The 16,562-nt window shown below is 45.7% G+C and overlaps 1 protein-coding gene across 2 annotated transcripts in view; it reads left to right on the top strand.

The window, feature by feature from the left end:
- The window catches only part of UMODL1 (uromodulin like 1), a 499,986-nt gene that overhangs the window by 453,332 nt on the left and 30,092 nt on the right, over window positions 1-16,562 (top strand). For both annotated transcript variants that reach the window (XM_069202600.1, XM_069202601.1), the window contains one exon: window positions 10,463-10,550. In XM_069202600.1, the coding sequence (XP_069058701.1) occupies window positions 10,463-10,550 (88 nt within the window). The remainder of the gene's footprint in view (window positions 1-10,462; window positions 10,551-16,562) is intronic.

Consider the following 16,562-nt stretch of genomic DNA (forward strand, 5'->3'; position numbering starts at 1 on the left):
ACCCCAGGAGGGCAGAAACCTGTCTGAGGGGTTGGCAGCAGCAGCTGCAGCGAAACCCCAGGAAAGGCAGTTTGGCAGTACCAGGGTCTGTGCTACAGACCACTGGGATCATGGGATTGTGCCAACTATGCCAGGATGGCATAGAGGGGGCAATTCCATGATCATAGACATGTTACATGGCCATATTCGGAGTTACCATTGTGAAGCTACATATAGGTAGTGACCTATATGTAGTGCACGCGTGTAATGGTGTCCCCGCACTCACAAAGTCCGGGGAATTGGCCCTGAACAATGTGGGGGCACCTTGGCTAGTGCCAGGGTGCCCTCACACTAAGTAACTTTGCACCTAACCTTTACTAGGTAAAGGTTAGACATATAGGTGACTTATAAGTTACTTAAGTGCAGTGTAAAATGGCTGTGAAATAACGTGGACGTTATTTCACTCAGGCTGCAGTGGCAGGCCTGTGTAAGAATTGTCAGAGCTCCCTATGGGTGGCAAAAGAAATGCTGCAGCCCATAGGGATCTCCTGGAACCCCAATACCCTGGGTACCTCAGTACCATATACTAGGGAATTATAAGGGTGTTCCAGTAAGCCAATGTAAATTGGTAAAATTGGTCACTAGCCTGTTAGTGACAATTTGAAAGAAATGAGAGAGCATGACCACTGAGGTTCTGGTTAGCAGAGCCTCAGTGAGACAGTTAGGCACCACACAGGGAACACATACATATAGGCCACAAACTTATGAGCACTGGGGTCCTGACTGGCAGGGTCCCAGTGACACATAACAAACATACTGACAACATAGGGTTTTCACTATGAGCACTGGGCCCTTGCTAGCAGGATCCCAGTGAGACAGTGAAAACATCCTGACATACACTCACAAACAGGCCAAAAGTGGGGGTAACAAGACTAGAAAGATGCTACTTTCTCACACAACACCCCTTCCCCCCCAACGAAGGACAATAAGGCTAATCTTGGCCAGTTGAGACTTTATTGTCTAAGTGGTGATAAGTAGAGAGTAGTTCTGCAATAGACTGGTTACTCCCTTTATCATCCACTATATGGTTACTTCCCTGTGGGGATGTAAACCACCCTGTTTGAAGTTTTTTAGCTAAGCAACAATGTGAAGATGTATTTTCAGAGTTTCTATCAGTAAGTTTTAGTTTAGAGCAGTGGGACTTGTCCACTGAACCTATTTGTAGTGAGGGAAATGCCAGACAGGGAGGCTGTCTCAGAAAAGCCATAGTTGGGCAAAAAATGTGTCCATATGGCTGGAAGAGAGAACAGGGATGCTGTTTCTCTTGAGTTGGAGCAGGGCAGGGATGCTGTCCTATGAGCTCCACACTAGGGCAGGGATGCTGTCCTAAGTGTTGTGAGGTAGTGCAGGGTTTCTGCATTAAAGTTTCTCTGGGAGGGTTGGAGGGATGCTCCATGTTAACTAAAATGGTGCTGTTTTTCTCACCAATGTTAGTTATCCCACAGAGAGGTACTTCTACCTCAGGGAGTACAGTTTTGCCAACTGATGATTCCCTTGGAACAGGTGCCACCCCAGGAGAGGTTTCTCCCACCACAGGAATGGTATCCTGAATGGTAGGGTGGTTAGGGGATACTGTGATGCCCCTTTTACCTGTTGTTGGAGAGGGATCCTGAGTTTTCAGGCCTTCTCTCCTTTGCTTTTTCATTTCAGTAGAAATGAGAGGGAACAATTCCTCTGGGATGCCCAGCATGGCTGCATGGGCATAAAACTCTACATCAGCCCAACCTGTTGCCTCTAGGTCATTACCTAAGAGACAGTCTACAGGTAAGCTAGGTGATACTACCACCTGCTTAGGGCCAGTAACTCCACCCCAACTAAACTGAATTATAGCTAAGGGAAGAAACTTAGTAGAGTTATGGACATCAATAATCTTATACTATTGTCCAATGATGTGTTGTTCAGGATGCACTAGGTTTTTAGTCACCAAAGTGATACTGGCACCTGTGTCCCTGTAGGCCAAGGCCTCAACACCATTTATTGAAACTGTCTGACCGGACTTATCCATTGTAAGGGGAAGAGCAGCCAGTGTGGCAAGGCCAATGCCACTAGGTGTGACAGAAACTGTCTTGGGACTGACTACCCCAGTTTCTACTATGGACCCATAAGTGAACCCAACTACACCTTTAACTTGACTGTTGCCAGCAGTCCCACCACTAGTACCACTACTGCTAGGGGCACTAGAGCTTGATGTATTAGTGGTGGTAGGCTCAGGGGGTTTACCTGGACAGGACTTATCCCCTGGCCTTTGGCCTCTATTTTTACACACAAAGCACCAAGGCTTTTTAAATTGTGTAGGTTGAGAAGAAGAGGAAGAATTTGTTTTATCCCCACCCCCTGAAGAGTGTTTAAGATTTGAAGTGGGATCTTTGGTTTTACCCTTATCCCCATGCTTATCTTGAGATTTTTCACCATCTTTCTTCATATTGTTCTCTTTGTCACCCCCTGTCTGAACTTTTCTGTTCACCCTTGTTCTGACCCATTTGTCTGCCTTCTTTCCCAATTCTTGGGGAGAGGTCAGATCAGAGTCCACCAAGTACTGGTGGAACAAATCAGACACACAATTAATAAGAATATGCTCTCTCAGGATCAAGTTATACAGGCTGTCATAATCAGTAACTTTACTGCCATGTAACCACCCCTCCAAGGCCTTCACTGAATGGTCAACAAAATCAACCCAGTCCTGTGAAGACTCCTTTTTGGTCTCACTGAACTTTATCCTGTATTGTTCAGTGGTTAAGCCATAACCATCCAGGAGTGCATTCTTAAGAACTGTAAAGTTATTGGCATCACTTTCTTTCACAGTAAGGAGCCTATCCCTACTTTTTCCACTAAATGATAGCCATAGGATAGCAGCCCACTGCCTTTGAGGGACATCCTGTAAAACACAGGCCCTCTCAAGTGCAGCAAACCACTTGTTAATGTCATCCCCCTCCTTATAAGGGGGAACTATCTTGTGCAGATTCCTTGAACCATGCTCTCTTGCAGGATGACTATGGGGAATACTTCTGCTGCCACCATGGGTTTCTAAACCCAGTTTCTGTCTTTCCTTCTCTACTTCTAAGGATTGTCTATCTAAATCCAGCTGTTGCTGTTTAAGCTTCAGTCTGGATTGCTCCACTCTCAATCTATTGAGCTCCCTTTCTAACATTCTGTCATCAGGGTGGGTGGGAGGGACATTCCTAGACACAGAAGTACGGTGAGAATGGACAGAAGGAGACCTGTCCCTTACAGAAGGCACCCTAACAGCTTGGCTAACAGAAACATCACTTCTACTGTGGTGAGAAGCAATGCTCTTGCTATGATGTGAGATAACACTATCTGTATGGTGTACCTCCACATCAGTACCAACTATGCTAGACTGTCTAGTAATGGGCAGGCTGGGAAGTTTCTTTCCTGAATCTTTTCCTGGGGGAGTCCCTGGATCAGATTGGGAACCAGTAGCTACTTTTTCAACAGATGTGGCCCCTTTGGCCTTATCTTGTTCTGTAAGCATGTTAAGCAACAATTCCAAAAAAGGATTCTTCCCTACACTCAAACCTCTTTCTACACAGAGACTCCTTGCTCCTTTCCAGCTAAGGTGGTCATATGCCAGTTTGGACAGATCAACAGCTTGGCCTGTGCCAGACATTTTAGAAACAGTTTAAGTGACAGAAAAAGTGAAGAAAAAGTTTTTCAGAACTTTTTAGAAAGACAGAAAAAAAAAACTTTTTAAACTTTTTAAGAACTTTTAGAAAGTTTAGATGTACTTTTCAGCACTTAGAAAAGAGTGAAAAGAGGAAATGCAAAACTTTTTAGCAATGTGTACACACACTGAACTAGTTTTGTATATTTTTCTCTTATGAAAAGTACAATGACAAGAGTGGTAAGTAGTCTCAAAGCACTCATCCCACCGCTGCACAACCAATGTAGGAGGCTGGACTGGCTTGTAGTGAGTACCAAGGGGTACTTACACCTTGCACCAGGCCCAGGTATCCCTTATTAGTGTATAGGGTGTCTAGCAGCTTAGGCTGATAGATAATGGTAGCTTAGCAGAGCAGCTTAGGCTGAACTAGGAGACGAGTGAAGCTCCTACAGTACCACTAGTGTCACTTGCACAATATCATAAGAAAACACAATACACAGATATACTAAAAATAAAGGTACTTTATTTTTATGACAATATGCCAAAGTATCTCAGAGTGTACCCTCAGTATGAGGATAGCAAATATACACAATATATATGTACACAATACCAAAAATATGCAGTATAGTCTTAGAAAACAGTGCAAACAATGTATAGTTACAATAGGATGCAATGGGGACACATAGGGATAGGGGCAACACAAACCATATACTCCAAAAGTGGAATGCGAACCACGAATGGACCCCAAACCTATGTGACCTTGTAGAGGGTCGCTGGGACTATTAGAAAATAGTAAGGGTTAGAAAAATAGCCCACCCCAAGACCCTGAAAAGTGAGTGCAAAGTGCACTAAAGTTCCCCAGAGGACAAAGAAGTCGTGATAGGGGAATTCTGCAGGAAAGACACAAACCAGCAATGCAACAACAATGGATTTCCAAACGAGGGTACCTGTGGAACAAGGGGACCAAGTCCAAAAGTCACAAGCAAGTCGGAGATGGGCAGATGCCCAAGAAATGCCAACGGTGAGTGCAAAGAAGCTGCTACTGGACAGTAGAAGCTGAGGATTCTGCAGGAACGAAAAGGGCTAGAAACTTCCCCTTTGGAGGATGGATCCCCCACGTCGTGGAGAGTCGTGCAGAAGTGTTTTCCTGCTGAAAGATTGCCAACAAGCCTTGCTAGCTGCAAATCGTGCGATAAGGGTTTTTGGATGCTGCTGTTGCCCAGGAGGGACCAGGATGTCACCAATTCCGTCTGGGGACAGAGGGGACATCGAGCAAGACAAGGAGCCCTCTCAGCAGCAGGTAGCACCCGCAGAAGTGCCAGAAACAGGCACTACGAGGATGCGTGAAACGGTGCTCACCCGAAGTTGCACAAAGGAGTCCCACGTTGCCGGAGACCAACTTAGAAAGTCGTGCAATGCAGGTTACAGTGCCGTGGACCCAGGCTTGGCTGTGCACAGAGGATTTCCGCCGGAAGTGCACAGAGGCCGGAGTAGCTGCAAAAGTCGCGGTTCCCAGCAATGCAGTCTGGCGTGGGGAGGCAAGGACTTACCTCCACCAAACTTGGACTGAAGAGTCACTGGACTGTGGGAGTCATTTGGACACAGTTGCTGGATTCAAGGGACCTCGCTCGTCGTGCTGAGAGGAGACCCAGGGGACCGGTGATGCAGTTCTTTGGTGCCTGCGGTTGCAGGGGGAAGATTCCGTCGACCCACTGGAGATTTCTTCGGAGCTTCTAGTGCAGAGAGGAGGCAGACTACCCCCACAGCATGCACCACCAGGAAAACAGTAGAGAAGGCGGCAGGATCAGCGTTACAGAGTTGCAGAAGTCGTCTTTGCTACTTTGTTGCAGTTTTTCAGGCTTCCAGCGCGGTCAGCAGTCGATTCCTTGGCAGAAGGTGAAGAGAGAGATGCAGAGGAACTCTGATGAGCTCTTGCATTCGTTATCTGAGGAATCCCAGAGACAGAGACCCTAAATAGCCAGAAAAGACGGTTTGGTTACCTAGGAGAGATGATAGGCTAGCAACACCTGAAGGAGCCTATCAGAAGGAGTCTCTGACGTCACCTGGTGGCACTGGCCACTCAGAGCAGTCCAGTGTGGCAGCAGCACATCTGTTTCCAAGATGGCAGAGGTCTGGAGCACACTGGAGGAGCTCTGGACACCTCCCAGGGGAGGTGCAGGTCAGGGGAGTGGTCACTCCCCTTTCCTTTGTCCAGTTTCGCGCCAGAGCAGGGCTAAGGGGTCCCTGAACCGGTGTAGACTGACTTATGCAGAAATGGGCACCAAATGTGCCCATGAAAGCCTTTCCAGAGGCTGGGGGAGGCTACTCCTCCCCTGCCTTCACACCATTTTCCAAAGGGAGAGGGTGTAACCCCCTCTCTCAGAGGAAGTCCTTTGTTCTGCCATCCTGGGACAAGCCTGGCTGGACCCCAGGAGAGCAGAAACCTGTCTGAGGGGTTGGCAGCAGCAGCTGCAGCGAAACCCCAGGAAAGGCAGTTTGGCAGTACCAGGGTCTGTGCTACAGACCACTGGGATCATGGGATAGTGCCAACTATGCCAGGATGGCATAGAGGGGGCAATTCCAGGATCATAGACATGTTACATGGCCATATTCGGAGTTACCATTGTGAAGCTACATATAGGTAGTGACCTATATGTAGTGCACGCGTGTAATGGTGTCCCCTCACAAAGTCTGGGGAATTGGCCCTGAACAATGTGGGGGCACCTTGGCTAGTGCCAGGGTGCCCTCACACTAAGTAACTTTGTACCTAACCTTTACTAGGTAAAGGTTAGACATATAGGTGACTTATAAGTTACTTAAGTGCAGTGTAAAATGGCTGTGAAATAACGTGGGTGTTATTTCACTCAGGCTGCAGTGGCAGGCCTGTGTAAGAATTGTCAGAGCTCCCTATTGGTGGCAAAAGAAATGCTGCAGCCCATAGGGATCTCCTGGAACCCCAATACCCTGGGACCTCAGTACCATATATAAGGGAATTATATGGGTGCTTGGCAAGGTCCCAGTGACACATGGACTAAAACAACATACATACAGTGAAATATGGGGGTAACATGCCAGGCAAGATGGTACTTTCCTACACAACCCCCCCAAACGAAGGACAATAAGACTAGCCATGACCTGATGAGTCTTCATTGTCTAAGTGGAAATATCTGGAGAGTCGATCTGCATTGGAGTGGGTACTCCCAGGCCTATGTTCCACTGTATAGTCCATTCCCTGTAGAGATATGGACCACCTCAACAATTTAGGGTTTTCACCTTTCATTTGTTTTAGCCAATGCAGAGGTTTGTGGTCTGTCTGAACAATAAAGTGAGTGCCAAACAGGTATGGCCTCAACTGTTTCAGTGCCCAGACCACAGCAAAGGCCTCCCTCTCTATGGCAGACCGATGCTTTTCTCTAGGGGTGAACCTTCTGCTGCTAAAAGCAACTGGTTGATCCTGGCCCTCAGAATTCAGTTGTGATAAGACTGCCCCTACCCTTAATTCAGATGCATCTGTTTGAACATTGAATTTATTGGAGTAACATGGGCTTTTTAGGACAGGCGCAGATCACATGGCCTGTTTGAGCTCCTCAAAAACTTTCTGAAAGCTAGCTGTCCATAACACCTTTTTAGGCATTTTCTTACTTGTGAGATCATTAAGAGGGGCTGCTATGGAACCATAGTTTTTAATGAATCTCCTGTAATACCCTGTGAGGCCTAAAAAGGCTCTCACCTGGGTCTGAGTTGTAGGGGGAATTCAATCCATGATTGTCTGGATTTTCCCCTGTAGTGGTGAAATCTGTTCTCCACCTACCAGGTGTCCCAGATAAACCACCTTACCCTGCCCTATCTGGCACTTGATAGTGAGGACTGCCTTTTGTAGGGCCTCCAAAACTTTCCAAAGGTGGACCAAGTGATCATCCCAGGTGGAGCTAAAGACAGCAATATCATCAAGATATGCTGCACTGAAAGCCTCCAACCCTTGCAGGACTGTGTTCACCAACCTCTGAAAACTGGGAGGTGCATTTTTCAAACCAAAGGGCATCACAGTAAATTGGTAGTGCCCTCCTATAGTTGAAAATGCAGTCTTGGGTTTAGCATCTTCTGCCAATTTGATCTGCCAATACCCTGCAGTCAAATCAAAAGAGCTAAGATACTTGGCAGATGCCCGTGTATTAATGAGCTCATCTGCCCTGGGTATAGGGTGCGCATCCGTTTTTGTTACCTGATTGAGACCTCTGTAGTCTACACAAAACCTCATCTCCCTTTTACCATCTTTTGTGTGAGGCTTTGGTACAAGTACCACTAGCCCATGGGCTTTCAGAAGGCTCAAACACTCCCAGATCCAACATTTTCTGCACCTCTTGTTTAATGCAGTCAGGCTGCCTATAAATCTTACTTTTGACAGGCAGGCTGTCTCCAGTAACAATTGTGTGTTCACGCCAGGATGTTGTACCTGGCACAATTGAAAAGAGGTCTGAAAATTGTCCAAGGAGATTGATGCAGTTGTCTTTCTGTTCTGCAGTTAGACAATCTGCCAAAACTACTCCCTCCACTAAGGCATCTGCTTCAGTGGTGGAGAAGCGATCAGGGAGAGGGTCACTCTCTTCTTCCTGTCCCTCATCTGTTGCCATGAGCAGGGTGAGATCAGCCCTGTCATAGTAGGGTTTTAGGCGGTTGACATGAATCACCCTAAGGGGACTCCTGGCAGTGCCCAGGTCTACCAGATAAGTAACCTCACCCTTTTTCTCAACAATTAGAGGTTAGGAGGATTGGCTACCAAGAGAGGTAACAGCCAATCAGAAGGAGCCTCTGACATCACCTGCTGGCACGGGCCACTTAGAGCAGTCCAGTGTGCCCCCAACACCTCAGTTTCCAAGATGGCAGAGGTCTGGGACACACTGGAGGAGCTCTGGGCACCTCCCCTGGGAGGTACTGGTCAGGGGAGTGGTCACTCCCCTTTCCTTTGTCTAGTTTCACGCCAGAGCAGGGCTGGGGGATCCCAGAACCGGTGTAGACTGGCTTATGCAGAGATGGGCACCATCTGTGCCCATCAAAGCATTTCCAGAGGCTGGGGGAGGCTACTCCTCCCCAGCCCTTCACTCCTATTTCCAAAGGGAGAGGGTGTAACACCCTCTCTCAGAGGAAATCCTTTGTTCTGCCTTCCTGGGCCAGGGCTGCCTGGACCCCAGGAGGGCAGAAACCTGTCTGAGGGGTTGGCAGCAGCTGCAGTGGAGACCCCGGAAAGTCAGTTTGGCAGTACCCGGGTTCTGTGCTAGAGACCCGGGGGATCATGGAATTGTCACCCCCAATACCAGAATGGTATTGGGGTGACAATTCCATGATCTTAGACATTTTACATGGCCATGTTCGGAGTTACCACTGTGACGCTATACATAGGTAGTGACCTATGTATAGAGCACGCGTGTAATGGTGTCCCCGCACTCACAAGGTCAGGGGAATCTGCCCTGAACGATGTGGGGGCACCTTGGCTAGTGCCAGGGTGCCCACACACTAAGTAACTTTGCACCCAACCTTCACTAAGTGAAGGTTAGACATATAGGTGACTTATAAGTTACTTATGTGTAGTGGTAAATGGCTGTGAAATAACGTGGATGTTATTTCACTCAGGTTGTGGTGGCAGGCCTGTGTAAGAATTGTCAGATCTCCCTATGGGTGGCAAAAGAAATGCTGCAGCCCATAGGGATCTCCTGGAACCTCAATACCCTGGGTACCTCAGTACCATATACAAGGGAATTATATGGGTGTACCTGGGTGTACCAGTATGCCAATGTGAATTGGTAAATTTAGTCACTAGCCTGTTAGTGACAAGTTTAAAAAGCAGAGAGAGCATAAACACTGAGGGTCTGGTTAGCAGAGCCTCAGTGAGACAGTTAGGCATCACACAGGGAACACATACAGGGCACATACTTATGAGCACTGGGGCCCTGCCTGGCAGGGTCCCAGTGACACATGGACTAAAACAACATACATACAGTGAAATATGGGGGTAACATGCCAGGCAAGATGGTACTTTCCTACAAATGGCCAACACACTATTGAGATCAAGGAACGGTTTGAGCTCCAGAGGAAAGGTATCCGCTGCCAAATGAGACTGTGGTGGAGCTCAGAGGGGAGGCAGAGAAGTCTCCTGCCTGAGCTACGGTGATATTTTTGCAAATTCCACAAATTCTGATTCTGTGAATCTTAAAGTGGAATTCTATTAAGTATTTAATTTTGTGTGTACCTAAGCTCTCTATTTTTCTAAATAAGTATGAGGATCAAGTCCATTATGATTATTTATTTGTGAGCAATATAATTTGTATTTTAGGCATTTCAAGATGTGTACTGTGGCAACATTAGCCACATTTTAGGTGAAATTAGCAACGCTGGGAACTGTCAGGAGATCATTTTCAAGGGAGTCACAACTTACCAGTGGCCTGTGAGCGATGAATAGCTACAGTCAAGAAACTGCAGTTCTGAGTATTTTTGTCCAAGACTTAGTAATGTATTTGCTAATTCTGTTAGCATTATCTTGGTAACAGGGAAAGTAGGAGTACGACTAGATGAAAAGGAGAAGGCACCAAAAAGCTGCTGATACATATTTCAGCCACTGCAAAGTTTGCTCTGTATTTTATCTCATCCATCCTGCGCTCTGTTGATGTTATATGTGCTTGTTTGAAAACCTGTCATCTAAATGGAATCATAGTGTGTTAGTTTCATTTCTTTTTATTGCTCTTTATATCTATGAAGATGTAAATATGAGATGATTAAATGCCATATATTTTATTATTGTTGCTGCAGGTCTGCATTGAAGGCCGCAGTGCGAAAAACAGTGAGCCCTATGAACCAAAGTATGCCAAGATCGGACCCTTTAGGCGAGCTCCCGGCTGTAAGTTTTTTGTTATATAGGTTAAAGTGCATGCATTATCCACAAACACTTTCTGTAGTAAAAAGCAGGAAGAACAAAATAACATAGGTGACTATGTCTCCCAGGAAAGCACAGCAGGATGTAGAACTGGGACTTAGTGCAATGGAGAGTGCTATTAGAATTCAGGGCATTACCGCGCTGATCCTCTCTAATCTATGAGGATTTACCCGGTAGAAAAGAGGGCATTCAATGAAAACAAAGACCACCATAAAGAACCTACACGCTTGAATCAGTGTCCAAAACAGCGAATGAAACCAAGAAGCACACAGAAAAAAGAGGCATGCACAGTGGACCCAAACCAGACACCGAACCATGATTTGAGAACTGGGAATGACCAACAAATTCCAAAGAGAAACCCTGGATACAGCAATGCAAACATTAACATGAGAGACAATATGAGCCGCAACTCAAAATGCGGACAAGCACAGGGGGTCAAACAACTAAAAAGAAAGTAACTCAGCAGATGTTTACCAGACAAGGTGCGAATGACCGGATAACATCAAACCTGCCAGTAAAAAAAGCAAGCAACACTCCTGCACTAAGGGCTTAACATCTGGTACAATCTAACTGAACAGGAAAAGTGACCTAAGCCGAATCAGACAAGCAGGCAGTGGTAAAGGACACTTCCTTGCAACTCAGGGCAGTAGAAGCAAAAGTAGCAATAAAACCACACACTCAAAACAATTCACAGGCACTCACAAGCCTTTGCAAACACTACTCTCAGAATTCGCAAAAAGCCACTAGAGAGTTAAAATAAACACAGGAGCAGCACGAACCCAAAACTGACCCGGAATAGTGGCCATAAGAGCAATAGCAAGTGGCCAATAGTCTGGAAATGGTTCAGGCATACAGCCAACCAGAAAGAAACCCAAAGTGAAGCAACAGTAACTATGCAGTACACAACTTCCCAGTAGCAACCAGCACATTAACCACAAAGAATGACCAGTACTGCAGCGAAAAACAAGTCAGATCATCACAATAGCCCTGAGCAAGTAACCTAAGGGCAGAAGCAGGAGGCCACATATGCATATGTCCATAGAGGAGATGCCAAAAGAGACACTCCGGGGCAAAAGGCATGGAGCACAGACAAAATGATACCTGAAAGGTATGAACAAGCACACTGCCACCCAAATAATTGCACACAGGTTCTGATAGTCAAGCAAACCATGGCACTAGCATTCAGAAAAGAGACCCCTGCCCCCAATATGTGAGACAGGGCAACATTCTCACTTTTTCAAACAGAAAGAGAGGGTAGATTGAGCCCATAGACATGCTGAACATGAACCTCTAAGACTGGCAAAGCCGTTGACATACAGCAAGGAAGGAGACCAAACTCTCAAACTGGACCTGAGGACAGGGGCAAAATCAAACCTTAAATACCAAACTGACCCTGTATCAAACCCAAGTCTGTAGGAAATAAGTAGAAAGAGGCAGACAAAAGCAGTAAGCAAGCAGCAGGCATGAGGTTAGAAAAGTATCAGGCAGGTGACTAAACAGAACAGATAGAACAGATAATCTTTTGCACGTTGACAGGAAAAAGCAGAGTGTGACACACCACATGAAAATGCAAGGACCCGGCAGTGGCATGACAACAAAGACATAAACCAGAATCCTCTGACGCCTTTGGGGGGCTGGTAGGGGACACGTTGCATGAATGCAGGGAAAAGAGAACGGCCACACGAATATGTGAAGGAACAACTAGGTCCTAAACAACTACTTGCCTAAACCACTACTGCTAAACAACTAAAAAGTCTCTACAACGAATTACTGAACAACTACTGTCTAAACAACGATTTTGCCTGTATAACGATTGCCTGAACAACAAATTTTAAGATACGTTTAAAAAAAAAAAGAAAAACTTACCTTAAAATGTGTTGTTCAGGCAATCGTTATTCAGCCAAAATCATTGTTTAGACAGTAGTTGTTCAGTACTTCGTTGAATAGACTTTTTAGTGGTTTACCAGTAGTGGTTTAGGCAAGTAGTTGTTTAGGACCTATTTGTTCAGGATGTTTCTCTTTCGCACTACCATTACAACCATACCAAACATGCCTACGCTACCCCTCATAAATCAGACAATACCCCTGTAGGAAGTTGGCTCTGTATATACTATCTTAAAGTGAGAGATAGTGTGCACAGAGTCCAAGGGTTCCTCTTAGAGGTTGATAGTGGCAATAATAGATAATACTAATACTCTATTTGTGGTAGTGTGGTCAAGCAGTAGGCTTATCAGAGGGTAGTGTTAAGCATTTGTTGTACACACACAGGCAATAAATGGGAACCCACACTCAAAGACTTAACTCCAGGCCAATAGGTTTTTATATAGAAAAATATTATTTTCTTAATTTATTTTAGAACCACAAGATTCAGAATTCAAGTAAGTACATAAACTGTAAGGTACTTGGCATAGGTAAATATAGAATTTTGAATCAAAACAGTAAGGTGCACAGTTTTGGCAAAAATGGCAATAAGCTATTTTAAAAGTGGACACTGCAAACTTCAACAGTTCCTGGGGGAGTAAGGATTAGTTACTTACCTGTAAATCCTAGTTCTCTTCCAGGGGTATCCTCATCAAAGTCATAAACATTGAATATTCCCGCCCTTGTGCGGGGACCCCGGAGCATATATATATAAAATACATACATATTATCATGTGTAAAACAGCAATGCAGGCTATAATCATAAATAGGCTAAAATGCTTTATTTCTATGCAAGTTTTTATTTTTTATTTTTTTATATTATAAAATCACAATAGATCATAAATATCTACCTAAGCCCCAAAAACTGGACTTAGGGAAGTAAACAGCAGTAAATATCAGAGAAAAATAGAAAAAAACACATTGAAAAACAATGAAGCATTCTTAGCCAATAGGCTGCATGCAGGTTAACACAGGAGAACCATAAAAACGTTGGCACCGTGCCTTTAAGACCCTGAGCACCTCCAGTATCCCACCATGCCTCAGGGGTGAAGGGAAGGTGACAGTTGGTTCACAGTTAGGTCAGTACTTTTTTACGGTGACAATCTGTGTAACTGATCAGAAAGATAATCTGTCCTGCACTTCTAGGAGACTTAAGTCCGGGGAGGAGGGTGGGTTGTTTATGACTTTGATGAGGATACCCCTGGAAGAGAACTAGGATTTACAGGTAAGTAACTAATCCTTCTCTTCCAGGGGATCCTCATCAATAGTCATAAACATTGAATAGATTAGCAAGCCCATCCCTAAACTCTGCGGACTGTCCGAAAGAAGTGCAGGAAAGAATACATATTCATGCAAATAGATTTCTAAGAGAGGCCTGCCCCACCTGGGCATCCGCTCTTGCATCCGAGTCTAAACAGTAATGCTTAGTAAAGGTATGCACAGACTTCCATGTAGCAGCCTTACAAATCTCGGAAATTGGTACATTGTTAAGGAGGGCAGCAGTAGCCGCTTTTCCCCTTGTGGAATGCGCTTTTGGCCTAGCCAGTAATTGCTTATTAGCCAGTTGGTAAGTGTTAACAATACAAGACACAATCCATCTTGATATCGTTCGTTTAGACGCTGCCTCTCCTGTTCTTAAATGACCATAATTCAGAAACAAATGGTTAGAATGTCTAATCGGTTTTGTTTTGTCCAAATAGAATTTCAGCACTCTTTTTAAGTCTAAAGAATGCAATGCTTTCTCAGCCGGAGTCTCCGGATTGGGAAAGAAAGTCGGTAAAGATATAGTCTGATTGATATGGAATTCTGACACCACCTTCGGAAGGAAAGATGGGTGAGTTCGCAGAACCACTCTATTATCGTGAAAAACCGTGTACGGTTCTCTGCAAGACAGAGCCTGAATTTCGCTGACCCTCCTCGCTGAAGTAATGGCCACCAAAAAAGCCGTCTTCCACGTAAGGTGCTGTAAAGAGGCCTTGTGGATAGGTTCAAAAGGAGGGCCCATAAGTTTTGACAGGACTACATTCAGTTCCCATGGAGGAGAAGGTCTCCGAATGGGAGGAAAAACCTTTTTCAAGCCTTCTAAAAAATCCTTGACTACAGGTATCGTAAAGAAGGATTCCTGAGAAGGCGACTTACGATACGCTGTAATTGCAGACAAATGAACCTTAATAGAAGATACCTGCAGACCAGACTTCGCCAGATGAAGTAAATAGGATAGTATGACGTCCTCCTGAGCTCGTATGGGATTTATACCTTGTTGAGAGCACCAGATGTAAAATCTCTTCCACTTAAAAGCGTAAGAACGCCGCGTGGAAGGTCGTTTTGACTCTTTCAAGATGCTCATGCACTCCTGTGAGAGCCCTAGGTGCCCATACTGTAGGAATTCAGGAGCCATGCTGTCAAGCTCAGAGAGGGAAGGTTGGGATGTAGGATTCTGCCTTCCATTCTGCTCAGGAGATCCGGTCTGCACGGCAACCTCCTGTGAGGTCTTTCCGATAAGTTGAGTAGGTCCGTGTACCAGAATTGGCGGGGCCATTGTGGCGCTATCAGAATCATTCTGGTTCTGGAGTTGTAAAATTTGTTGATTACTGCCGGTATGAGGGGAATCGGTGGAAAGGCGTAGAGAAATGTCCCTGACCAGTTGATCAACAGGGCATTCCCTTGAGATCCCGGACGGCAGAACCTGGATGCGAAGTCTGGGCATTTCTTGTTTGTTTCGTCTGCAAAGAGATCCAACTGAGGTCGACCCCATTGACCGAAGATGTCCTCGACGACTTCGTCGTGTAGCACCCAGTCGTGCGCGTCTTCCAGATGTCTGCTCAGGAAATCTGCCTCTACGTTTTGCTGACCTGGCAGGTGTACCGCTGTGATAGACATTCCCCTGGCCAGGAGCCAATGCCATATCGTTTGGGATTCTCGAGACAGAGGTAGTGATCTTGTTCCCCCCTGTTTGTTCAGGTAATACATTGTGGTTGTATTGTCTGTCTGAATTAGGATAGATTTCCCCTGAACCAATGGAGAGAAAGATTTGAGAGCCAGATGGACTGCTCTGAGTTCCAGTAGATTTATGTGATAGTTCTTTTCCTTGTCGGACCACAGACCCTGAGCTTGGAAGGAACCCAGATGAGCACCCCAACCCTGAAGAGACGCATCCGTTACCAGAGTGTCGACTGGAATTGTCTGGTGAAACGGAGAACCTATCGACAGGTGAGGTCTGTGCATCCACCATTGTAGTGATTGAAAAGCCACTGCTGGTAGTCGAACTCTGTCCTCCCAGTGACCAGTCTTTTGGCTCCAATTGTTCTCTAATGCCTCCTGAAGGGGCCTCATGCGTAGCCTGGCATTCGGGACAATGAAGATGCATGAAGCCATGGAGCCCAGAAGCGATGTCACCTGACGAGCTGTAGGTGCATCGGCTGTTAATAGATGTTGACACTTCCTGTGGATTGATAAAAGTCGTTCCTCCGAAGGATACACTCTTTGGAGCTCTGTGTTTAGTATCGCTCCCAGGTAGTGGAGGTTTTGTGTTGGAATCAAGGTTGACTTGTCGTGGTTGATTTGAAGACCTAGAGACTCGAAAGTTCTTAGAACGATATCTCGATGTTTTCTCGCCTGATCCGGAGATGAGGCCTTCACTAGCCAGTCGTCCAGGTAGGGGTAGACGAATATTTTTTGTCTTCGAAGGTGTGCCGCTACCACTGCTACACATTTTGAAAAGACTCGGGGTGCAGACTTCAGGCCGAATGGAAGGACTCTGAATTGGTAGTGCTGTGACGCTATCTGGAAACGTAAAAATTTCCGATGTTTGGTTGCTATTGGGATGTGAAAATATGCATCCTGTAGGTCGATGGAGCACATCCAGTCTCCCTGATGCAGTTGCGGGACAATCTGGTGAAGGGCTAGCATCCTGAACTTTTGTTTTCTTATGTACTTGTTCAGGAGCCGTAAGTCCAGAATTGGTCTGAAGAGGCCCTGTTGACCTTTTTTCGCCACCAGAAAGTAACGGGAGTACACCCCTTTTCCTTTTTGTGCCGGAGGAACCTTTTCTACAGC

This window comes from Pleurodeles waltl, chromosome 8 (assembly GCF_031143425.1).
Source record: "Pleurodeles waltl isolate 20211129_DDA chromosome 8, aPleWal1.hap1.20221129, whole genome shotgun sequence".
Taxonomy (NCBI): domain Eukaryota; kingdom Metazoa; phylum Chordata; class Amphibia; order Caudata; family Salamandridae; genus Pleurodeles; species Pleurodeles waltl.